This window comes from Diceros bicornis, chromosome 34, assembly GCF_020826845.1.
Source record: "Diceros bicornis minor isolate mBicDic1 chromosome 34, mDicBic1.mat.cur, whole genome shotgun sequence".
Lineage (NCBI taxonomy): Eukaryota > Metazoa > Chordata > Mammalia > Perissodactyla > Rhinocerotidae > Diceros > Diceros bicornis.
The window spans coordinates 24,013,291-24,038,583 of record NC_080773.1 but is presented as its reverse complement, the minus strand read 5'-3'; the positions used below and the strand labels follow the sequence as shown (position 1 = coordinate 24,038,583).

Here is a 25,293-nt window from a genome sequence, read left to right as displayed (position 1 = left end):
TGCGGAGCGAGGGGGTGTGGCCAGACAGGGCGTGGCCGGAAGGCAGAGGCGGAGCGAAGCGCCCTAGGCCCCGCCCACTTCCGCCTCAGTGCGCGGACTCCGCAGACAGCAAAGGGTTTTTGGCGGCTTCCCTGGAGGCCGTTGACTGCGCATGCGTAGTGAGCCGTTGTGAGGACCTGAGGTGGTGGTGAGCGCTCCTCCCCCTCACAACTCCCAGCATCCACACCGCCTCCCTGCTAATGAATCCTCAGCGTGGTCTTAATCAGCTTAAGACACGCATCTCTCAGGGCGCGTCCGACAGACTTCGGCCTAGCTCCAGAGCCTTGCAGACGCTTCCCTCCCAGCCCTGCCTCCACAGGCTCTCTCAGCTCCTGCCTCCTCCTCCCGGAAACACACAGCCCGCCCCTCACAGGCCCGTGCTCCCCACACAGACCATCCCCACCTCCCACAGGCCCTCCGACCCTGAGTGCCTCCTGATGAGCCCCGTGCCCCGCACGTCCCGGGAGCCAGCGGCCCTCCTGTGCCCTCCCACCGGACCCCTCGCGTGTTCCTCCAACCACGCCCCCGTAGCCCCACAGCCCCCACCCTCCTCTTGTACCTGTGCCCCTCCCCTCCCAAGGCCCCGCTGTCTCGCCCCCTACAGGGACCCGTGCCCCTCCCCTCCCAGGGCTCCCAGCAGGCCGCCCCCACATGGACCCGTGCCCCTCCCCTCGCAGGCCCCCGACCCCGCCCCCTACAGGGACCCCTGCCCCGCCCCTCCTAGGGCCCCCCAAGCCCCGCCCCCTACAGGTCCCCGTGCCCCGCCCCTCGCAGGGCCCCCCAGGCCCCGCTCCTGACAGGGACCCGTGCCCCGCCCCTCTCAGGGCCCCCCAAGCCCCGCCTCCTACAGGTTCCCATGCCACGCCCCTCGCAGGGCCCCCCCAGGCCCCGCCCCCTACAGGTTCCCATGCCACGCCCCTCGCAGGGCCCCCCAGGCCCCGCTCCTGACAGGGACCCGTGCCCCGCCCCTCGCAGGGCCCCCCAAGCCCCGCCTCCTACAGGTTCCCATGCCACGCCCCTCGCAGGGCCCCCCCCAGGCCCCGCCCCCTACAGGGACCCGTGCCCCTCACCTCGCAAGCCCTTCCAGCAACGTCCCTCGCAGGCCCCCCACTGTCCGGCCCTTCATTGCCCTCCTAGCCTCCACTTTCCGACCCCCATAGCCCCACCCCTCGCAGACCACGCCCCTTACAGCCCTCCTAGCCCCGCCCCTTGGAGGGCTCCCCCACGCGTCTGTTCAAAGCGCCCGGGACCCAGCACTTGCGGCCTCCTCGGCCCCTCCTCCCCAGCCTCCCCTCCCGCGCCCTCTCCGCGCTGCCTTGGTCCCTCCCCGGCCGCGGTCCTCAGGCCTCATTGGCCCCTTATCTCCGCAGTAACCAGACCACAACAGTGAGCTTGAAGCGCCGAGGACAGGTCGGGCACTCCAGCAGGTAGGGCCCGGGCCTCGCCCCCCACAGCCGGCCGGGGCTTTCCCCTTCCTTTGTGACCCCTTCCCCAAGCAGCCCCGCCGCAGAGATACCGAGAGTCTAGGGGACCTGTCCCCCGCGCCAGAGTCAGAGCCGCGACGCAAGACAGCATGTGAGAGGCGGGAGGTCGGGAGGGGTGGGGGAGAGGCCGGAGAGGGGACCCCTGCAGCCCACTGGAGGAAATGAGACTCAAGGAAAGGCCAGAGGTGTTCGGGGTCACCCTCTTCCAAATCCTACCCCCTCGCCGTTCGTCGCCCACTCTCCTCCGGGCCCTCTCCCGCCCGCTGTCTGAAGGGCTCCCGTGTCGTCCCTACAGGAACCCCACCTCCTTTGGCCAAGATGCCTTTGGGACTCTCTCCAGGGAGCACCCGCTCCGAGGATGGAAGCGAGGCCTTCCTGGAGGGAATAGGTAATTCATACCTTCTTGCTTTATTTCACTCATTCTTTTCCTGCGTTTTCCCAAGTTCCAGGTCCTGAGCTGCCAGGCACTGGGGACTGGGAGGGCTTCCAGGAGAGCCCTCTAGTACCCGAATGGAGGTGGAGCAGGACAGATGGGGTGGCCAAGCCTGGGGAGCGGGCGGGCCGAGAAGACTTCCTGCAGGAGGAGAAGTTTGAGTGGGGCCCAGAACTCCTCCCAGGAATGACCAAGGGGAGAAGGAAGGAAAGAGTGTTTCAGCAGAGGGTACAGCATGAGGCTAGAGCGGGGTTTCTCATCTTCCGCACCATTGACACTTGGGGTCAGATAATTCTGTGTCGTGGGGGCTGTCCTGTGCATTGTAGGATGCTCAGCAGCGTCCCTGGCCTCTGTCCACTACATGCCAGTAGCATCCCCCTCCCCCCACATTGTGACAACCAGAAATGTCCCCAGGCATAGCCAAATGTCCATGGGGGGGCAGAATCCCTCCTGGTTGAGAACCACTGGACCATGGCTGGTGGGGAGCTGGTGGACGAGGCTGGAGAGGTGGGTAGGGTCAGGTCGTGTGGGGCCTTGAACACCAGGCTGAGGAGCTGGGACTGTGTCCTGAGGGCGCTGGAGCACTGGGGGAGGCCTGTGAGCAGAGGAGAGGCAGGGTCCGCTCTGGGGGTAGAAAGACCCTCTGGAGCTGTGAGGGGAGGCCGGGAGGTTGAGGAGGAGGCTGAGGTGATGGTCCAGGCAGAGAGAATAAAGCCTGAGCCTAGGCGATAGGCTGAGAGTGAGGAGGCGGGAGGATGGGGCTGAGGACTGCTGGGCGGTGGCGCTGAAAGGGAAGGGAGGGAGCAAGAATACTGGCTTGGCATCTGTTCTCAGCTTTCAAGTTCCACGTCCTGTGCGGCGGGTCCCTGAGGACCGTGACGCCTTCCAGGAGCGCCCTCTAGTGGGGAAACAGATGTGTGCCCAAACCTGGAGCGGGAGTGGGTTAGGGGAAAAATCCCTAGGTTAACTTGGGGTCTGGGGAGTAAGAAGGGATAAGGAAGCTTGAGGGATACAGGAACTGAGATGCAGACCTAGAGGGGCACTGGGGACTGAGTCTGCAGTTCAGCTGCAGTTTGCGTGACCCTAAGGGAGCCAGAATTCCTAGGTCCCAGGGAGGAAGGGGCTGGGGCCTGGATTCCTATTGAGTCCCTTGCCTGGTCCTGCTGCAGTGGATTGGGAGCTGAGCAGACTGCAGCGACAATGCAAAGTGATGGAGGGGGAAAGGCGGGCCTATGGCAAGGAGGTCCACCAGCGCATCAACAAGCAACTGTGAGCTGAGTGCGAGGGGGCTGGTAAAGGGGCTGGGGGCCGGACTCCTGGGTCTGAGGAGGGGAGGGCAGGCCCAGTGTGTCCAGCCGTTAGTGATGCTGAGCTCTGCCCCTTGTGGGCCTCTCCTCCACCTCCCTGCCGGGACAGCGAGGAGATCCAGCGCCTGCAGGAGGTCCGGGACCAACTGCAGGTGCAAATCAGCGTCGCCCAGAGCCAGGCCAAGCGGCTGCGAGACAGCAAGAGGCTGGAGAACATGGGCCACCTGCTGAAGTGCCAGGCCCAGGTGCAGGCCGAGGTCACGGAGCTGCAAGAGCAGACCAGAGCCCTGGATAGACAGGTGGGTTCTGAGCCCTGACTCTGTGGATGCTATTTAGCGGCAAGTGTGTAACCTCTTTGAGCCTTAGCTTCCTCATCTGAAAGATGGGGTTGTTGAAAGCATCCACCTGGGAGAGCTGTGTTCGGTCTCCAGCAGGAATATGGGTGTTGAGGGGCTGGTGTGGTTAAGGGGAAATGTTCACCTTCTGGAGTCAGTGAAACCTGCACTAGGATCCTGGTCCTGCCACATCAGAGCTGTGTGACCACGGGCAAGTCTTCACCTCCCTGGGCCCCAGTTTCTTCATCTGCAAAAAGAGGATGTTGGTAATGCAGCAAAGTCTAGACAGATTTTTAATCCCACCTGCCCCAAGGTCTTGCTATGTGACCTTGGAAACAATGTGGCTTTTCGAGGCTGGAGTTCTTTCAAGTTTTGATGACCATGACTCCTTGCAATGCAGTTCATACGCACACAGAAGCACATGGATGTAAACACACACACATATATCTGAAACAAGTTTCATCAAATAATACTTACTTTTTCTATGTGGAATTCATTCTATTTTCTATTCTAGTCTTCATTTAAAAAAAAAGTTGCTTGCCTAGACCAGATGATTTCTTGTACACTATTGGATCACAAACAGGAGTGTAAAAGTTACTTATCTTGGTGGTCTGTATTAGTTTGCCATTGCTGCTGTAACAAAGTACCACAGACTTGATGGCTTCAAATAACACAAATTAATTATCTTTTAATGCTGGAGGACAGAAGTCCACAATGGATTTCACTGGGCTAAAATCAGGGTGTTGGCAGGGCTGTGTTCCTTCTGGAAGCTTCAGGGGAGAATCCGTTTCCTGGCCTTTTCCAGCTTCTAGAGCCACCTTCATTCCTCGGCTAGCATCTCCTTTCTTTATCTTCTAAGCTGGCGATCACTGGCTGAGTATTCCTCACGCTGCGTCACCCTGACCTCGGCTTTTGTCATCTCCCCTTCTTCTCTGGTTCTGACTCTCTCTCTTTTACTTATAATGACTGTGATTATACCGGGCCCACCCAGATAGCCCAGGATCATCTCCTCGTCTCAAGGTCCTTAACTTAATCACATCGACAAAGTCTTTTTTGCCATTTAAGGTCACGTAATCACAGATTGCAGGGATTAGGATGTGGACATCTTTTGAGGAAGGGCATTATTCTGTCTACCACAGGGTCTATAGCTTTACTACTTTTGACTCTCAATCAATCTGTTTGTTCAGCTCTTCATATTATCTTTTCACAGCTGGATTCTGATTCATGCACACCAGACTTTGGGCTGTTTCCTGATAGTACAGTGGCTTAGTGAGTGTTGGCTGCTTGAATTGATTCTCCTTAGTATTCCATGGAGGCTCACCAGAGTCAGGCCCAAGCAGGATGATTTTATTTGCTCGACTCCATGGATTTCTTTGCCCTAACAAACGTGATTATGGAGAATTGTAGATCAGGGTCCCTAAAATAGAGCTCTGGCAAGTGCCCCATGAGGTCAAGAAAGGATGTAGTTATCTAGTGACATTCATTCATCCAACAAATATTGATTGAGTGCCTGCTAAGTGCCAGGTACTCTTCTAGGTGTTGAGGACACAGCAGTGAACAGAACAGACAGGGCCTTGCTCTCATGTAGTTTATAGTCTCCTGGAGAGACAGATAATAAGCCAAATAAAAGCTGAAGAGAGAATTTGTTCAGAAGAAATAATTCAGAATCCAGCACAGAGAGATAAAAAGATGGGAAATATGGAGGGGTGGTTAAGAGACATTGCAGATATAGTGAGGTTAAATATACATCTAATAAGAGTTTCAGAAGAACAGAACAACAGTGGGACAGAGGTAATGTGTGTCAATATCTGAGAATTTTCCAGAACGAATGAAAGAACAAATCCACAGATTCAAGGATGCTTTAGAGTCCAAAACAAGATGAGTAAAAAGTCCTCACTTATACAGAACATAGGGGAATTTCAGAATATAAAAGCAGCCAGAAAATAAAAAAAGGCCTTACAGTCATACACCACATAATGACGTTTCAGTCAATGATGGACCGCAGGTACGATGGTGGTCCCATAAGATTAGTACCATAGAGCCTAGGTGTGTATCAGGCTATACCGTCTAGGTTTGTGTAAGTACACTCTGTGATGTGTGCATGACAGTGAAGTCACCTAATGATGCATTTCTCAGAACGCATCCTCATTGTTAAGTGACACATGACTGTATTTTCATAGGACCCACAGTTAGATTGGCAGCTGATTTCTCAAAAAAGAAACATTAGAAGTCAGAAGACAGTAAGTGATATTATAACTTCACTGTACTAAGAGAGAAAACTGTCACCTTAGAATCCTGTACCCAGTGAAAATATCATCCATGAATGAGAGAGCAGAATAGATATTTTCTGGCAAAGAGAAACGTAGAGCTAGCCATAGCATTTCTCAAACTATATGCTAAAACTTCCAATCTGCTACTGACTGGGACTTTTGTAAGGCTTGCGTCTTGTGTGTCCTGTTTCTAAATGTTTCCTCCCATTTTCTGAACTTATCACATCGGAGACTGACAAACAGTCCTTGGACCTCCCAGTTCATGGCAGCAGTCTACATAGATATAAAAAAGTACTCGATAAAATTCAGCATCCATTCATGTTAAAAACTCTTAGAATAAAGAAGATGTGGTATATATACACCATGGAATACTACTCAGCCATAAAAAAAGACAAAACCGTCCCATTTGCAACAACATGGATGGACCTGGAGAGTATTATGTTAAGCGAAATAAGCCAGAAGGAGAAAGACAAACACTTCATGATTTCACTCATATGAGGAAGATAAACCAACATACGGACAGATAGAACTATTTGGTGGTTACCAGGGGCAAGGGAGGTGGGAGGTGGGCACAAGGGCTGGAGGGATGCATTTATATGGTGACTGACAAACAATAATGTACAACAAAAATTTCACAATAAAAAAAACCTCTTAGAAATCCAGGAATAAAAGGAAATTTTCCAAATTTAATAAAGGGCAACCATAAAACATCCACAGCAAATATCATATTTAATAGCAAAACATGAAAAGAAATTCTCTTTGAGATCAGTAACAACATAAAGATGTCAGCTAGCACCACTTCTGCTTAGCATTGGAGGTCAGATACAGTGCACTCTGGCAAGGAAAAGAAAAGAATAATTTAAAGATTGGAGAGGAAGAAATGAAACTGTCAGTATTTGCAGATTATATATTTATGTACATAGAACATCCAAAAGAATCTGACACTAACTTATTATAATTAACAAGGTATTTTAACAATGTGGCTGGATACAAATAATATTCAAAGTTAATGATATTTCTATGTATTAGCAATAACTATTAGAAAATAAAAGAACGGGGCTGGCCTGGTGGCATAGCGGTTAAGTTCACGCACTCCACTTTGGCAGCCCGGGGTTCGCAGGTTCAAATCCCGGGCACGGACCGACACACCACTCATCAAGCCATGCTGTGGTGGCGTCCCACATACAAAAAAGAGTAAGATGGGCACAGATGTTAGGGCCAGGGCCAGGGCCAGTCTTCCTAACCAAAAAAAAAAAAAAGAAAAGAAAAGAAGAAAACATAAATTTATAATAGCAAAAAGAAGTGCCTAGGAAGAAATCTAACAAAAATGTGCAAGACCTCTGTGGAGTAATTGTAAAATTTTATTGAAGGAAATTAAGAACTTAATAAATGTAGATATATACCATATTCATGGATTTGAGGAGTTAGTGTTGTAAAATGTAAGATCTCCAAGTTGATTTATAGATTCAATGTAATCTCAATCAAAGTACTAAAAGTCATTTTTTCAATGATGGAATTGACAAGCAGATTCTGACGTTTATATGGCAGTGTGATGAACAAGACTGCTAAGATTTACTTAAAGGAAAGACCAACAATGTGGAAGGATTTGCTGTATCAGTTAACATTTGTTATGAGGCTCTTGTAATTGGTGCCAGGCCAATCAACTGGATCAAGGGGACAGAAGAGAGAGCCCTGAAAGAGACCTATGCATAAGTGGACACTTGCTGTATGACTTCAAGAAACAGGAAAAGGGGGCCACCCCGTGTTGTAGTGGTTAAATGCATGTGCTCCGCTGCTGGCAGCCTGGGTTCGGATCCTGGGCGCGCACTGATGCACCACTTCTCCGGCCATGCTGCAGCTGCGTCCCACGTAAAGTGGAGGAAGATGGGCATGGATGTTAGCCCAGGGCCAGTCTTCCTCAGCAAAAAGAGGAGGATTAGCATGGATATTAGCTCAGGGCTGATCTTCCTCACACACAAAAAAAAGGAAGAAACAGGAAAAGGAGGACTCTAATAATGGTGCTGTGAAAATCTGACATCTATACAGTAAGATGAAACCAGAACCTTACCTCACACTGTACCCCAAAACTGATTCCAGATGGGTCAAAGGTCTCAATGTGTGGAAGTGGGGAAGGCTTTCTTAAATAAGTTACAGAAATCTCTCCTTAAGGGAAGAGATTGATGCATTCCATGACTTTAACGTTAATGACTTCTGTTCATCAAAAGTGCCATAAAGAGTGTGCAAAGCAAGTCATGAAATAGAAGGTTATTTGCAACACATATAGCTGACAAAGGACTAGTATCAAGAACATTTAAGGAACTCCTACAAATCATTAAAGAGTCAGCCCAATTAAAAACATTGTCAGGGCCGGCCCCGTGGCTTAGTGGTTAAGTGCACTCGCTCCGCTACTGGCGGCCTGGGTTCGGATCCTGGGCGCACACCGATGCACCGCATCTCCAGCCATGCTGAGGCCGCGTCCCACATACAGCAGCTAGAAGGATGTGCAACTATGACATACAACTCTCTACTGGGGCTTTGGGGAAAGAAAAGGAGGAGGATTGGCTCTTCCTCAGCAAAAAGAGGAGGATTAGAACGGATGTTAGCTCAGGGCTGATCTTCCTCACACAAAAAAATAAATAAAATAATTAAAAAAAAATAAAAACATTGTCAAAGGACGAGCTGGCACATCAAAAAAGGAAGAACTTCAGATGTCCAATAAATGTAGGAATTACTCATCACTCATTAGTAATCAGAGAAAGGCAATGAAAATCATCATGAGATATTGTTCAACACCCACCAGATTTTCAGAAATTAGTGTCCGAAAATACCAATTGTTGGGGAGAGAAGGAGCAGTGGGAACTCTTATGAACTGTTGGTGGGGGTATAAATGGTCATATATATTCTGAAAAGGTTTTTTCCCCCATTATCTATTAAATTTGAAGATAGACATACCCTGTGATGTGGGGTCGTGTCCACCGGCATGGTGACCAGAAGCACTCTTGAGTTCTACCCAACATTCACACTCACAGGATCCAATAGGCTATACCTTGGCACCAGGTTCACTTAACTTTGTGGAAGGATAGAGGACAAGAAATAACAGCATCTTACCACAACAGCATCAAACATCTTCCTTGAGCTTCGAGGGGCTGCTCTCAGCACCTCCAGTTGGATGGTACCACATGGTGGTGGGTGTTGCCCACCCTGGCATAGGGAAGTGTCATACACAACAAAAGCCACCTCTTGTAACAGATCATGAGGTTAGCTTCTAAGCCCCCACCAGGAATGTACTCAGTTATAAGAAACAACCCACCAAGAAACCAACTTTCTATTCAGTCTTTGTCACACAGGCCCTTAGACCTATGAGCCCACTCCCAATCCTTCCAGTCTGATGTAGTTCACCAATCAGGGGCCATTTTTATAATAAACATTGTTGCCTGGGAACACAGCTGGCATTCCATATTTACCTTAACCCAGTATGTTTCCATGGAAACAGTGTTGGGAGGAAGTAAACCAAAGTCATTTCCCAATAGAAAACGGTTTAGATCTGTCAGTAACACTTCCTTCCAACCAGCAATTCCACTTCTGAGAAACAGGATTCATGTAAAAGAATGTTGATAGAAGCATTATTCATATTAGCTAGCTCCAAATTAGAAACAACTCAAATTTCCATCAATATTTGAATGAATAAATAAATTATGGTACACTTGTATAATGAAATAGTATACAATGATAAAAAATGAATTAATTACAATTACACACAGCAACGTGGATGGATCTCACAAACATTTGAAGGAAGCAAAACGTAAAATATACAGGCAGCATTATTTCATTTACATAAAATTCAAAACCAGGCCAAACAAAACTTTTGTTTAAAGGGTTTATACATGGGTGATAAACTATAAAGAAAAGTGAAGAAATGAATTTCACTTAGGGAAGTGTGGTAAACAGATTAATGACCCTCCAAAGTTGTCCAGGTCTTGATCTTTGGAACCTGTGAATATGTTACTTTACACGGCAGAAGAGACTTTGTAGATGTGATTGCAGATTTTGAGATGGGAAGATTACCCTGGATTATCTGAATGGGCCCAATGTAATCACAAGGATCCTTATAACAGAAAGGCAGGAAGGTCAGAGTCGGAGAAGATGATATGACGACGGAGAGAGGAGATGTAACAACAGAAGCAGATGTTGGAGTGGCCACAAGCCAAGGAATCCTGCCTCCAAAAGCTGGAAAAGGCAAGGAACAAATTCTCCCCTGGAGCCTCCAGAAGGGATGAGGTCTGGCTGACACCTTGATTTTTAACCCAGTGAAACTGATTTCAGACTTCTGACCTCCAGAACTGTAAGATAATAAATTTGTTTTGTTTTAGTGCAGTAAAGGAAGGGTGCTTTGTTGCAGCAGCAGTAGGAACTAACACAGGCAGAATAGTGGTACCTCTATGGAGAGGAAGATGGTAGTGATGAGAGGGGGGCATTGGCAATGCTGTCAGTATTCTAGTTCTTGATGTGGGTGGTGGTTCAAGGATGTTCCCTTTAAAAAAGCATACATGATCTATGCACAGAAATATTTTTTTTAAAGGAAAAAAAGATAACTATCATAGACCTAAATGTAAAACCTAAAACTATAAAACTTCTAGCAAGAAACATAGGAGAAAATCTTTGTGAGCTCGAGTTAGGCAAAGATGTCTGAGATACAACACCACCAAAAGCACGATCCATAAATGGACAAATTGATAAATTGGACTCCATAAAATTTAAAATCTTCTCCTCTTCAAAAAATACTGTTTGGAGAATGAAAAGACCAGCCCCACATTGGGAGACAGGATTTGCAGAGCATGATCTGATATAGAGCTTATATCCAGAGTATGTTAAGAACTCTCAAACTCAGTAAGAAAACAAATGAGCCAGCCCTGATGGCCTGGTGGTTAAAGTTCGGTGCTCTCACTGCTTCCGCAGCCCAGGCTCGGTTCCCAGGTGCGGAACCACACCACCCGTCTGTCAGTAGCCATGCTGTGGTGGCGGCTCACATATAGAAACTAGAAAGACTTACAACTAGAATATACAACCATGCACTGGGCTTTGGGGAGGAAAAAAAAAAAGAGGAAGATTGGCAACGGATGTTAGCTCAGGGCGAATCTTTCCCTGCGAAGAAAAAAAAAAAAAAAAAAAAGAGAGAGAAAACAAATGATCCAATAGGAGAAATGGGCAAAAGACTTGAACAGATGCTTCAGCAAATATATAAGATGGCAATGAGCACATGAAAGATGCTCAACAGTGTTAGTCGTTAGGGGAACACAAATTAAAATTATAAGATACTTCTACCCAGCTATTAGAATGGCTACAGTTAAAAAGACTGACCATACCAAGTGTTGGTGTGGGTCCGGAGGAACCAGAACTGTTGTACCCTGCTGGTGGAAATGTAAATGGCACAACCACTTTGGAAAACAGTTTGGCAGTTTCTGAAAAACTAAACATCCACCAACCATATGATTCAGATATTCCACTCTTAGGTGTTTACCCAAGAGGAAAGAAAGCACATGTTCATACGATGAATTGTACAGGAATGTTCATAACAGCTTTATTTGTAAAATTCAGAATGGAAACAACCCAAATGTCCACCAACAGATGAATGGATAAACAAATTGTGGTACATCCATACAATGGAATACTACTCACCAATAAAAAAGAATGGGCTAATGATACACCCAACAACACGGATGAATCTCAAAGTAATTGTTCTGAGTGAAAGAAGCCAGACCCCTCCCTTCTCAAAAAAAGGGCATATACTATGTGATTCCATTAATATAAAACTCTAGAAAATGCAAACTAATCTATAGTGACAGAAAAGAGACGGGTGACTGCCTGGGGGAGGGGCTGCAGGAAGGAAGTGGGGGGAGGAGTGACAAACAGGCACCAGGAAACTTTTGGGGTGATTGATATGTGCACTATCTTGATTATGGAAAACTTATCAAACTATATACCTTAAATATGTGCAGTTTTATTATATGTCATTTATACTTCAACAAAGCTGACTCCAAAATTTCCTACCTCACACCATATGAAAACTTAATTCTAGTTGGATTACAGACGTAAATGTGAAAAGCACAGTTTGAATACTTTTGAAAATTGGGAGAGGGCCTGCCCCGGTGGCCTAGTGATTAAGTTCGGTGCGCTCCGCTTCGGCGGCCCAGGTTTGGTTCCTGGGTGCAGAACCACACCACCTGTCAGTTGCCATGCTGTGACAGTGGCTCACATACAAAAAGAAGAAGACTGGCAGTGGATGTTAGCTCAGGGTGAATCTTCCTCAGCAAAAAAAAAAAAAAAAATGAGGGAAGAGTGTTTTTTAATCTGGGGAAGAATTTCTTGAACGAGTGGGTCCTAAATTTTCTTCGTTCCTGGAACCCGTAATTTTTTAGCCCACAAAGAAACCTCTAACAGTCAGAGGTGTGCTGAGAAACCAGCAATTGTGGCTGGGGGAGGAAGTGCCCTGATTTATAGCATTTGCTGATTTTCATAACATAAATACTGTCATCTTGGCTCTGAACATCCCCTAAAGTGACCCCCAACAAGTCAGGTCTTTGTATAATGACCTCCCCTTCTGTGTGGGGGGAACCTGTGACTTGCCAACAGAATACAGCACAGGTGATGGAGTGTCACCCCCCTGATTAGGTTATGCTGTATAAGACTGCACCTTAGTAGACTGAAGAGAGATGCTCTCCTGCTGGTCTTGAAGGAGCAGCCGCCACGCAGTGGAAAGGACCACATGGCAGGGAATTTCCAGGGGCTCCTGGGAGCTGAGGGCCTCAGTCCTACAGCTGCAAGGAACCAAATTCTGCCGACAACCAGTGATGAGTCCCAGCCGAGACCACAGACCTGGCTGACACCTTGACTGCACCTTTGTGAGACCCTGAGCAGAGGATCCAGCTGAGCTGTGCCGGACTCCTGACCCATGGAAACTTCCAGATAGTAAATGGGTGTTGTTTTAAGCCACTAAGTTTGTGATAATTAGTTATGCAGAAATAGAAAACTAATACGATGGTCAATTTCAAGCTACCAACAATTTACTTCATGTAATCCTGAAAATGTAACAATCAGCTCTCAAGAGCTGGCCTAGCGGGCTCCAGTGTCACACAGCTAACAGTTCTGTGGTTTGGACCCAGCAACCCAATAAGTGTTTGCATCCCAACAACCTAGAAACCATTTGAAAAAATAATATACATTAATTGAAAAAAAATTTGTATTTCATTCTTAAAAAACACAATTCCTTACCCGTGGGGCGTTTGTACCTATTGGGCCCTGCATAACTTTTCAGATCTTGGAGTCAGATTGGAGTTGCCACTCTAATTCCATGCTGATTTCTGTGCAGTATTTGCATTTTTTTTTTTTGTGAGGAAGATCAGCTAACATCTGTTGCCAATCCCCCTCTTTTTGCTGAGGAAGACTGGCACTGAGCTAACATCCGTGCCCATCTTCCTCTACTTTATATGGGACGCTGCCACAGCGTGGCTTGATAAGCGGTGCATTGGTCTGCACCCGGGATCCGAACCTGCGAACCCCGGGCCGCTGAAGTGGAGCACGTGAACTTAACTGATACACCACCAGGCCGGCCCCAGTATTTGCTTTTTGTTTTTTAACTGAAAATTTTACTGGGATAATTGTAGATTTGCATGCAGCTGGAAGAAATAATACAGAGAAATTCCTTGTACACTTTGCCCAGTTTCCCCCAATGGTAACATTTTCGGGTATTTGATTTTTATCACAGCAACTGCTAAAAACTCGGTTTCACAAAGATATGACATCATGGAAAGGAATATAGCACTGTCTCACGTTGAACCTGTGAACTACCTCAAGCTCATAGGTCATGCGGTGTCTGACCAAAGTTGATGTGTCCCTGTCAAACTTTAAAACATCCCCCGGGGCTGGCCCAGTGGCATAGTGGTTGAGTTTGGTTTGCTCCACTTCGGTGGCCCAGGTTCACAGGTTCGGATCCTGGGCGCAGACCTACACCACTCATCAAGCCATGCTGTAGTGGCGACCCAAATACAAAATAGAGGAAGATGGGCACAAATATTAGATCAAGGACAATCTTCCTCAGCACACACACACAAAAAATTTAAAACATCCTCACGGTGTCCCCTTTGAGTTTGCTGCAATGCTCTGGGGTGCCTTGGTGCATATATTAGTTTCCTAGGGCTGCCATCGCAAACTGGGTGGCTTATATGACAGAAATTGATTGTCTCACAGTTCTGGAGGCCAGAAGTCCAAAATCAAGGTGTCAGCAGGGTCAATTCCTTCTGAGGCTGTGAGGGAGAATGTGTTCCATGCCTCTCTCCCAGCTCCCGGTGGTTTGCTGGCCATCTTTGGTGTTCCTTGTCATGTAGAAGCATCACCCCAGTCTCTGCCTTCATCTTCCCATGGCGTGCTCCTGTGTGTGTGTCTGCGTGTGCAAACTTCCCCTTTTTACAAAGACACCAGTCAGACTGGATTAGGGCCCACCCTAATGACCTCGTCTTAACTTGATTACCTCTGTAAAGATCCTGTCTCCAAATAAGGTCACATCTGAGGTCCTGGGGGTTAGTACCTCAACATATGAATTTTCAGGGGACACAGTTCAACCCATAACAGCGCAGAAATTGGGAAATGTGTTATTAAGCAATTCATTTAGTCTGCACATTTTGTTGAGCACCTACCCATGTCAGGCACAAAAAAGACAAAAATCCGCCCTCAGGGAGCTTCCACTTTATTTGAGGAGACAGCACACCCCAAGTAAGTAAAGATGAATCTAGAAATGGGAAGGACAGGTTGGAAGCTGGTTTCAGGTATAGTCAGATCCACAGACTCCAATGGCATCAGGACTCATTGTCATCACCTCTCAGTCTCTTGTCTCCACTTTGTCTGTTGGCCTCCTTCTCCCAGGGTCCTCCGTGTGGTGGGGACTATGACGGTGGAAGTCCTGGAGTCCCATCCATCCAGCACATGCGTTTCCCCCCAAATACCAGCAAAGGATTTGGGCTGGCTGTGCTTGGGTCACATGTACATCTCTAGGTGAACTGTCCAGACCTGGGTCATGTGGCTGTCGGGGTGGCTTGTTGTGGCTGGAAGCCAGAACCACATGGAAGGTTGGGTACTGTCAGCGGAGAGTAGGACAGATGGGGAGCCACAAGGACAGCAGGGGTCAGCCACACTCAGTCACTCACCTGCCCACTCCTCTCCTCCCTCGCTCCCTCACTCTCCCCCACATTCAGCCAACAAACAGGTACCATCCTCTTTCCTCCAGATCCAGGAGTGGGAGACCCGGATCTTTGCCCGTGGTAAGGATGGCAGAGCCTCGGGATTCATCCTGGATCAGAAGGTCAAGATCCGGCGAAGGATCAAGATCCTAGAAGACCAGCTGGACAGGGTGAGGGTCCGCCTCTTGGCTCTCTCCCGGCCTGAACTCTGGGGATTGGGAGAAGAACTGAGCGTGGGGTCAATTTCCAGAAATGGTGGACCAGATTCCTGGATGTGGGCAGGCCTGAAACACTGGGGTCCCTGAGGGGGGTCAGGAGACAAGATCTTGGAGGGATGGAGGGTCCCCAAGGAAAGGGGACTGATGCCTGGGCCCTTGAGGGGGGACTGGGCAATGCTCTCGGGGTCCCCCAAGAGGGAACTGGCCCCGTCTCTGACAAGTGCCCCCACTTCAGCTGAGTGTGGAGGAGGGAGGCGGGCCAGGCCTCAGACAGACTCTTGGCATCCTCTACCTACCCTCCAGGTCACCTGTCGCTTTGACACGCAGCTAGTGCGGAACGCGGCCCTGCGGGAGGAGCTGGATCTCCTGCGGATCGAGAGGAACCGCTATCTGAATGTGGACTGCAAGCTGCAGAAGGTCAGCGGCCCTGAAACCCAGGACCCCTTGGCCCAGCCGGGGTGGAGGAGAGAGCGATTCCACCGAGGTCCTCCCCACAACCGCGCACCCTGCCTTCTCCAACACTCGGGCCTCAAGTACGGAACTGACCTGAGCCATGGGTTTACTTTGTTAGGATGCTTCTAACAAAGAAAGCAGCCTCATTTAGATTTGCAGAAAGCAGAGATGTCATTTTGAATATTATCGCCCAGGGCAATCAATGAGCAAGCAAGGCCATGTACATTCTAAGGGTTTCTTAATAATCTTTGAAGCCCTTTGAAGAACCCTCCCTTCCTTCCTCCACCTTCCCCTCCCCTCTCTCTAGCTCTTTCTTTCTTTTTTAACTTTTACTTTTTTTTTTGTTTGTGAGGAAGATCAGCCCTGAGCTAACATCTGTGCTAATCCTCCTCTTTTTGCTGAGGAAGACTGGCTCTGAGCTAACATCTATTGCCAATCCTCCTCCTTTTTTTCCCCCAAAGCCCCAGTAGATAGCTGCATGTCATAGTTGCACATCCTTCTAGCTGCTGTATGTGGGACGTGGCCTCAGCACGGCCAGAGAAGTGGTGAGTCAGTGCGCGACCGGGATCCGAACCCAGGCCACCGGTAGTGGAGCGTGTGCACTTAACCACTAAGCCACAGGGCCGGCCGTTACCTTTTACTTTGAAGTAATTTCAAATTTGCAGAAAAGGAGCAAGAATAGTACAAAGAACTATATATATCCTTCACCAATTGATAATGTGTCACATTTACTCTGTGTGTGTAATTATTATTTTTACAGAACGTAATTTATTATTACAGTTGCTGAACTATTCGAGAGTACACTGCAGACATTATGCCCCTAAGAGCTTCAGTATGGGGCCAGCCCCAGTGGCCTAGTGGTTAAGTTCAGCGTAGTCTGCTTTGGCGGCCCAGGTTCGGTTCCTGGGCGCAAACCTACACCACTCGTCTGTCAGTGGCCATGCTGTGGCGGGGGCTCACATACAAAAAGAGGAAGATTGGCAGCAGATGTTAGCTTAGGGTAAATCTTCCTCAGCAAAAAAAAAAAAAAAAGAACTTCAGTATGTATTTCCTGAGAACAAGACCATTTTCTTACATAAACACAGGGGAGTTATCCACGTCAGTAACTGTCACATGGTTCCAGTTCTCAACAGTTCATATTTAAGGTTCACCGATTGTCCCAGTGACGTCCTTTACAGCTAATTTGATTTTCCTGCTCCAGGTGGGGGTCCCATGGTGCCTTTGGTTGTTCTGGCTCCCATCGTCTGGAACAGTCCCCTTCGTGACTGTGACATTTTGGAAGCCCAGGCCAGTCGTGTTGTACGAGGCCCCTCAGTGTGGGTTTATCTGATCTTTCTTCACGATTAGATTCAGGCTGTGCATTTTTGGCAGAAAATCACAGAGATTATATCGGGAGGTACATTTTATCAGGAGGTGCATGAGTTATGTCCCATAACTCGTGACGTTGCCTTGGGTCACTTGGTTAGCCAGGTTTCTTCAATCTAGAGTTTTCCTCTTTGTAAGGAATAAGTAGGCTGGGGAGATCCTTTGGCACTGTGTAAATATTCTGTTCCCTGGCATACTTTCACTCAATTGTTTTAGCCAGAATAATTAATGATTCTTGCCTGAATAACTATTACTGTAATGGCTGCCAGTCGGTGCTTTTTATAACTCTCTCATCTCTTCTACATTTATAAGGTGGCATTTTACATAAGGAAGGGCTTCTCATTCTCCCCTGTATATTTCTATGTTATCAGTAAGCATTCGTGTATACTTGCTTTATTCTACGGGTTATAATCCATAGTGGTCATTATTCATTACAATGCTCAAGTTGTCCCAGATTTGGCTTGTGGGAGCCCCTTCAGGCTGGCTTCCATGTCCTGTGGACATGCCCATCGTTTTTTTGAGCACTTCCTTACCTTCTGGTGCAGGAACATAATCCAGGTTATCTTGTACTTGTTCTGTTTAAACTCTCCAGTCAGCCATTTCTCCGCAGAGTCCTGGTTCTCTCTAGTGGGGAGTAGATCCTGAGAAACCAAGATACAGGCCCTCAGAGTCCATTGCTACTGGGGTGTCATTGCTTTGAGGCCCCTTCTCTGGAGAGAGCTAGGAAACACACACATATATTTCAAAATCATGCGTTCATGTCGATACCTCTCATTCCAATCCAGCATCACTGGGTGATTCCGCAACATTCCCCATTTCATTTTTCTTTTCTTTTCTTTTTTTTTTTTGCTGAAGAAGATTAGCCCCGAGCTAACATCTGTTGCCAGTCCTTCTCGTTTTTTGCTTGAGGAAGATTAGGCCTGAGCTAACATCTGTACCAGCCTTCCCCTACGTTATATGTGGGTCGCTGCCACAGTGTGGCTGATGAGTGGTGTAGGTCGGTGCCTCGGATCCGAACCTGTGAACCGAGGCTGCCAAAGCGGAGTGCGCCGAACTTAACCACTGTGCCACTGGGCTGGCCACCCCCCATTTCATCTTTCTATCTCTCTTCTCCCACAGTGGGAACCCTGGCTCCCAGCAGCATCCATGTGCTTACTCATTTGCTTGGTCCCACAAAACACACAAAAGAATTTCAGAATTGCTACAGCTGTGCCACCCCCGCCCCAACCCAAGTCGCACAGTTCAAGATTTGTTCACAGTCTGTTGTGTCGTCTGAGGGCATGGGTATTGATCTACAGATCTTCAAATTATTGTATTCAGAAGTCACTTGGATTAGTTCCTATTTTTTGTTTTCCATGTGGTTCTGTTCTTCATGTGAAGTACAGTGAGGTGCATTTGCTTCTGTCTATATTTGGTTTAGTTCTCTCCCCTATCCTCATTGATTTAATTTTCTTTACGAATATGTGAATGGTCCCCAAAACAAAACTGTTCCAAAAGGTGTCCTGGAGAAACATCATTTCCTCCCCGTCTCTTCCACCTCATTTCCATCCAGCCCCTGTAGGTTCTGGTTAACCATCCTGAGTTTCTTTTTGCAAAAGTAAATGTGTGTGTGTGTGTGTGTGCGTGCGCGTGCACACGTGTGCACACATATGTATATGTATATGTGTTTATACACACATATGTATATGTGTATTACATTAATATATAAACATTATATATGTGTATATGTATATATGTGTATATATATGCATGAGTGTATATGTAGTATATGTATATGCATGTGTGTATATGTCTATGCATGTGTGTACATGTATATATGTATACATATACGTATGTGTATATGTATATGTGTGCATGTGTATATCTATATGTATGTATATATGTATATGTGTGTATATACATTAATACATATGTACACATTATATATATGTAAAAATATATATAATTTCCTCCCTTCTTTCTCTTGAAAGAAGTCTTTTTACCCATAACACTGCAAAGACATTTCCGTGGAACTAGAAAACAGGTTAGTGTGGTCACAGATGAAATTCACACAAATTTCTGGCCCCAACCAGAGAGTCAGCTCGGTGCTCTCAGGAGCTTCCTGGGCTGAGCGTTTCCCCGCATCCAGCTCCTCGGTTTGGTTTCCCCTTCACTTCGTACCTCTTTACAATCCCTTTCCCGGCTGGGCTGCCGCTCAGTAGGAAGGTCGACACTGGAAGGCACAGGAGCGCCCTTCTCACTGGGGCAGGCGGGGCCCACAGGAAAGCCCTACAGAGGAGGCTCAGGAAGTGTTGTTCCTGGGCAGGAGATCCAGCAGCTCCGACACACGGTCAGCGCGCTCATAGTCTCCTCCACCTCGGCCTACGCCGTCAGGTAGGGCCCGCGGAGGCGTCCTGGGGGGTCCGGAGGGCGCAGCACAGCACCCACCTTTTCTTAATGCAGTGGCGGGGAGGGGGCGGTCCGGACTCAAGAAACCGTCAGAACCTACGTTTTTTCATAAGGTGCCCCTTTCTCTGCCTCCTCCACCGACTTCCCAGCTCCCTGGGCGAGGTGTGACCCCGCCCATCCCCGTGACCCCCGGCTGACCCCCACCCAACCTCCAATCTCCCTGCCCCGGCTGACCTCTCCCAGGGAGGAGGCGAAGGCCAAGATGGGCATGCTGCGCGAGCGCGCGGAGAAGGAGGTGGCGCAGAACGAGACGGAGGTGCAGACCCTGCAGCGGCAGATCGCGCACCTGGAGCAGCTGCACCGCTTCCTCAAGCTCAAGAACGACGAGCGGCAGCCGGACCCCGCCGTCGTGGAGAGGCGCGAGAAGCGGGGTGAGGCCCGGCCTCCACCGGCGCCCGCGGCCGCTCCGGGTCTCCCCGCACCGCCCGGCACCGGCCCGCAGGGGGCGGCACAGGGGTCTGCGCGGCCGAGCCCAGCCCGCCCCCCAGGGTCAGCGTGCGCCCCGGGCTTGCTCATCCCACCCAGGCCCCTCGGCGCGGGTGGCCGCCCTGGACGCCGGCCTCACTGCTCCCTCTCCGCGCAGCCCGGGAGGTGGCCGAAGGCCTCCGCAAGACCTCCCAGGAGAGGCTGGTGCTGCGCTACGAGGACGTCCTGAATAAACTGTCCCAGCTGACCGGGGAGAGCGACTCGGACCTGCTGGTGGACAAGTACCTGGAGAGTGAGCACGGGGGGCGGCGGGAGGAGCCCAGGCGCGGGCCCCGCCTCGGCCCTGGGGAGCCCGCACCGGCGCGGCAGGAACCCGGGCTCCGGCTGCGCCCTCCTCACCCTCACTGCCTCCAGTCCTGCCCCCGCCCCCCTGTCCCCTCCCCTGTCCCCGTCCCCGCGTGCTCCGTACCCCTCCCCAGTCTCTCCCGCACCCCTGCCTCGGGACTGCCGCCCCCTCCTTCTGTGTTCTCCGCTCTGCATCCCTCCGTCCTCTCCGAGGGTCTGTGTCTCTGTCTTTGTGTTTCTGTCGGATTTCCCGGGGCGTGTCCGGCTCCCTGCCTCCCGCGTCCCCCCATTGCACCCCCATGCCCGGTCCTGCGAGTCTCTCCCCAAACTTCCCCTCAACCTCTGTGTGTCTCTCTCTCCGCGCGCCTGTGGCTGTCTGGCTCCCCGGGTCCCCGGTTCTCTCTTCATCCCCCTCCACCGTTTTCTCTCCCTCTCTTCTGTTTCTGCCTCTCGGTATTTCTGGGTCTCTTCGTGGCTTTCTCTCTGTCGCGATCTCTTTCCCTCACTCTGACCTGCTCTGTATTTCTCTGTGTCCCCTTTCTCTCCGTCTCTGTCTCTCCTTGTCTCTGTGTTGTCTTTCTCAACATCTCTTTCTCTGTTCTTCTGTGCGTCTCTCTGTCTCTGTTTTTCTGCCCGGACTTCGCCTTTCCCGACTCTGCCCCAGTGGAGGAGCGCAACTTCGCGGAGTTCAACTTCATCAACGAGCAGAACTCGGAGCTGGAGCGGCTGCAGGAGGAGATCAAGGAGGTGAGCGAGACCCGCGCGCTCCCCCCCGCTCCTCGCTCCCCGCCCCCCCCGCCTCTCCCCGCGTCGCCCCCCCCCCCCCCCGAGCTGGGCCCAGCGTTCCGCCCCGCCGCGCCCCACAGATGCAGGAGGCCATGGCGAGCGCGCGCGCCGGCGAGGAAAAGCGGCGCTCGCTGCAGGAGCGGCAGCGGGCGGAGTTGCAGCGGCGCGTGGACGAGGTGCACGCGGAGGCAGAGAAGCTGGAGGCGCGCTTCCGGGACTTTCGGAGGCAGCTGGAGAAGCTCAAGGCCGGTGAGCCCCCGTCCCACTTCCTCATCTGGGAGGATGCGATGAGCACGCGGAGGGCCCAGTCCCGGGCTGGCCGCTTGGAGGCATTCCATGGATGAGTTTGTGCACTCGCTTCGTCGGTCCATCCCATATCTATCCGTCCATCATCCATCCATCATCCATCCACCCATCCATCCATCCAGTATTTATCCATTCATCCATCCAGCAACCCAACTGTCCGTCCATCCATCCATCCATCCATCCATCCATCCATCCATCCATCCAGTATTTATCCATTCATCTTCCATCAATCCAACTGTCCCATATCCATTGTCCATCCAGTCTCCATCCATCATCCACCCATCCACCCACCCATCCTCCATTCATCCTTCCAGTGCAGAGCGCTCAAGAGTCAGGCTGTTCTGGGTTTGAGTCCCAGCTCCACCACTGGTGAACCTTGGTGTGTGGGTTCCTCTATCTGAGCCCCTCTGGAAACAGGATGGCAGTGCCCACTTGGTAGGGTTGTCATGAGATTAGGTGGGATGACGGGCTGACAGCTGGAGGTGGAGAGAGACGGGTGGTGAGAAGCAAGCAGGAGAGCCACCCGGAGGCGCACAGGAGAAGCTGAATGACTGGCAGATCCTGCTTCCCTCCGTTGCTGTGACCGCTGTGCCAAGCCCTGTGCTGGGTGATGAGGACCCCGGGGCAGACTGACACGAGTGCTGGGTGCTCCTAACCCCGGGGCGAGGATGGAGGACACCCAGTGCACTGCAGGAGCCAGAGGAGCCCCTAACTCAGATGGAACACGGGACCAGAATTTGTGGGGCCCAGTGCAAAACGAAAATGCGGGGACCTTTGTTAAAAAATTGTCAAGAATTTCAAGGTGGCAACAGCAGAGCATCAGACCAAATGGGGGCCTTCTGAGCACAGGACCGTGTGCCACCGTGCAGGTTGCACACCCATGGAACAGGCTCTGCTGGGGGCCGGGGAGGGCCTCCTGGAAGTGTAATGCTTGAGGCTGACTTTGAAGGATGAGTATTTAACTGACAAAACTGGGGAGGAGGGATGCTCCCAGCAGGTGGCGCCAAGGCCTGGAGGTGCATTCAGGGGATGTAGGTTCTCTGTGCAGAGAGGGGAAGGCAGGGCTGTGGGTGGGACTTGAAGAGGGCCAGACCCTGAAGGGATGCCAGGCTGGGGCACTGGGGCATTTTCCTGGGGAGCCATGGGAGGGTTGTGAGCAGGAGAGGGTGGTGCATAGGGAGGTTAGGGGGCGAGGATGGAGAGGGGCGGATGGAGCACAGAGGTATGGGACTGATGGCCTATGGGGGGGAGGGGGGAGATGCACTGGGGTCTGGCCTGGTGAGGGTGAGGCCCCTCCCTGAGATGGGAACAGGAGAAGGAGTGGGTTTGGGGAATGACCTTCAGCTCAGTGAGCCGTCTGGGGGATGTTCAGGGAGGGCCCCCAGGAGGAAGCTGTATATGACCCTGGGGCGCAGGTGGAGGAGGCACGGGGACGGGAGGTGGGGATGCCATCTGGCTGGGTGCAGACTTTCGTCAAGGTCATGGGTGCCTTCTTAGTTCATTAACAACAACCAGTTAACTAACGAAACACAAGCGGGCCACGCACGCACGGGCCAGTTGTGAGAGTGGGCCATGACAGTGAGCAGCGGGTCAACCAAGGACCATGATTAATCCAGTCGTGTGCAACTGGGGTCCAACATTAAAAACCACAAGCAAAGCAGCTTGGATACTGCCATGGGTTTCCTCCCACCTCTCCCGTGGAGCACGCGTGTGAGTGTTTCTCGGGGAGAGATCCCGAGCTGAGGAACGGCTGGGTTGGATGGAAGGTGGGTGTTCCTGAGCTGTGTGGAGAGGTCTTTCAGTGTGGAGGTGCCTGTCTCAGGTTTTCCTTTGATCTCCCTCCCTTCTTGCCTTCTGTGGCTCCGAGTCCCGTGCTAGGCACACACCGCGCCCTCCCACGGCCTGGCCGGCTGAGATCGGGCAAGTCCTGTTCCACCTCTGAGCCCTGCTTGCTGCCTCCATAGAATGGGGCAGTGGGGACTGGAGGAGGGGAGAGGGCTGGCACCCAGCGGGCACCGGCTCCGTGACGGCCTGTCCCTCTGACCCCAGACATCCAGCAGCTCTTCACCCGGGCCCAGTGTGACAGCACCGCCATCAACGACCTCCTGGGGGTCAAGACCTACATGCGAGACCGGGACATCGGCCTCTTCCTGGGCCTCATCGAGAAGCGGCTGGTGGAGCTCCTGACGGTGCAGGCCTTTGTAGACGCCCAGGTGAGGATGCAGGGGGCGTGGAGGGCACAGGGAGCTGGAGCTTGGAGGCCAGGGCCTGGGGAACGGGTCTGAGTGGACCCCTGGCTTCCTGCCCCCCCCCCAGAGCTACACCTCCTCCGGCTTAGCGAACGCAGCCCTCCTCGTGCTGGGCCAGAGCCCTGAGGATCTCCTGAAGAAGATGGCCACACCTCAGCTCCCTGACAATCTGTGAGGCACGGGCCAGAGGGAGGGGAGGGGAAGGCGACGCCATGGGGGCAGGGGGGAGAAATGGGATGGAGGGTTTTGGGGGGCTCTTTGGGACCAGAGGGCTCTGGGCAGGAGTAGAAGATGGAGTGGGTGCTTTGGGGGAACCAGGAGTCGGGGCTCCAGGGGACAGTATGCGACTCTGGGGCCCTGGGAGGTCCGAAGGGGAAAGGGCACTCAGGGCTGGCCGGAGCATGGCTGAGGGGTCTGGTGCGGCAACGAGGAGCCGTCGGCCTTTTGTGGGTTGCGACTGTACTCCCTTCCTGTCTTCCCCCCACTTGAGGGAGGACCCCCCAGGTTTTGAGACCAAAGACGACTATCCCATGAGCAGGGAGGAGCTGCTGAGTCAGGTGGTGAAGTCGGTGAGGAGGGGGCCTGCTGGGGTGGGGGAGGACCTCAGCCCTCCTCTGGGCCCTAACCCGCCTCCCCCGCAGCTGGAGGTCCGGGAGCAGGCACGGGAGCAGCACCTGAAGGAGCTGGCCGAGGCTGCGAGGAAGGCCGAGCGGGTCCCCAGCATAAGCCTCCCCAGCCCCCAGAAGGCCAGCTTAGGCACACCCCACAGTAATGTCCCCGGCTCCATCTTGAGCCACAGGACTAGCGGCATCCTGGTGTCCAGTGGCGGCCGTGCCACCAGCTCCAATGTCGGCCACGTCACCTTTGGCTCCACCAGCGCCAATGGGGCACCGACGTCCAGCCGGGGCTCGACTCCGGGCCGAGTGACCTTCAGACCCCTCAGCTCTAGTGGCTACCTGGGGTCCACTGGGTACTTGGGGTCCAGCAGAGGCCACGAAAGCTTTGGTGGCGTGGAGAGCAGAGTCCCTGGGTCAGAATCGAGCGGAGGCCTCGAGTCCAGCAGAGGCCAAGTCTCGAGCACTGGCCCTGCCTCCAGCACTGGCCCGGACTCCACCGCCAGCAAAGACTCCCGGAACGACAACTAGGGGCACCTGGTGCCCAGCCCGCCCCTGGCTCCTGGCGGGGCCTTGTCTGTGTCTCTGCCTCCTGACTTTCCCTTTGACCATCCATCTTTCTATCCAGTTCCAAGCCTCTGTGCCTCTTTGCCCCCAGCTCTGTCCCCAACTCCCCTTCCTCGTGCCCCTGTATCTCTCTCCATCTGCGCTTCATCATCTCCTCATCTCTGTCTCCTCGTCCCTTTCTCTCTGTTTCCGACCCTCCTTTCCCTTTCTGTCTCCCAATCTCCTGTTCTCGTGGGTTCCCATTCTGTGTGTCTGTCTTGTCACCACGTCTGTCTCCCCATCTCTGCTCTAAGCTCTCTGCTTGTCCGCCCCCACCCCATCCTGTTTCTGCTTCTCCATTTCGAATTCCCCCTCCGCATTTCCACCTCCCAGCCTCTCCTTGTATCTCACGTCCCTGTACCCCTTCATTCTTTACGCT

At 51.4% G+C, this 25,293-nt stretch overlaps 1 protein-coding gene across 1 annotated transcript; it reads left to right on the top strand.

Moving 5' to 3' along the window:
- Positions 1-1,264: 1,264 nt before the first annotated feature.
- Positions 1,265-25,242, top strand: ODAD1 (outer dynein arm docking complex subunit 1). Its single transcript, XM_058529732.1, has 15 exons — positions 1,265-1,466; positions 1,819-1,911; positions 3,126-3,225; positions 3,373-3,562; positions 15,146-15,268; positions 15,620-15,733; positions 19,440-19,507; positions 19,766-19,953; positions 20,166-20,300; positions 21,018-21,100; positions 21,220-21,388; positions 23,495-23,658; positions 23,762-23,865; positions 24,185-24,263; positions 24,336-25,242. Exons 2-15 carry the CDS (start codon positions 1,842-1,844, stop codon positions 24,837-24,839), a joined length of 2,091 nt encoding a protein of 696 aa, XP_058385715.1. The 5' UTR covers positions 1,265-1,466; positions 1,819-1,841; the 3' UTR covers positions 24,840-25,242.
- The last annotated feature ends 51 nt before the right edge of the window (positions 25,243-25,293 follow it).

Excerpts from the sequence above, each read along its gene's own strand:
- ODAD1 (XM_058529732.1), top strand. The coding sequence starts at position 1,842 with ATGCCTTTGGGACTCTCTCCAGGGAGCACCCGCTCCGAGGATGGAAGC. Across the intron at positions 20,301-21,017 it reads GGTGGACAAGTACCTGGAGA|TGGAGGAGCGCAACTTCGCG; the intron begins GTGAGCACGGGG and ends ACTCTGCCCCAG. Across the intron at positions 24,264-24,335 it reads TGAGTCAGGTGGTGAAGTCG|CTGGAGGTCCGGGAGCAGGC; the intron begins GTGAGGAGGGGG and ends CCTCCCCCGCAG.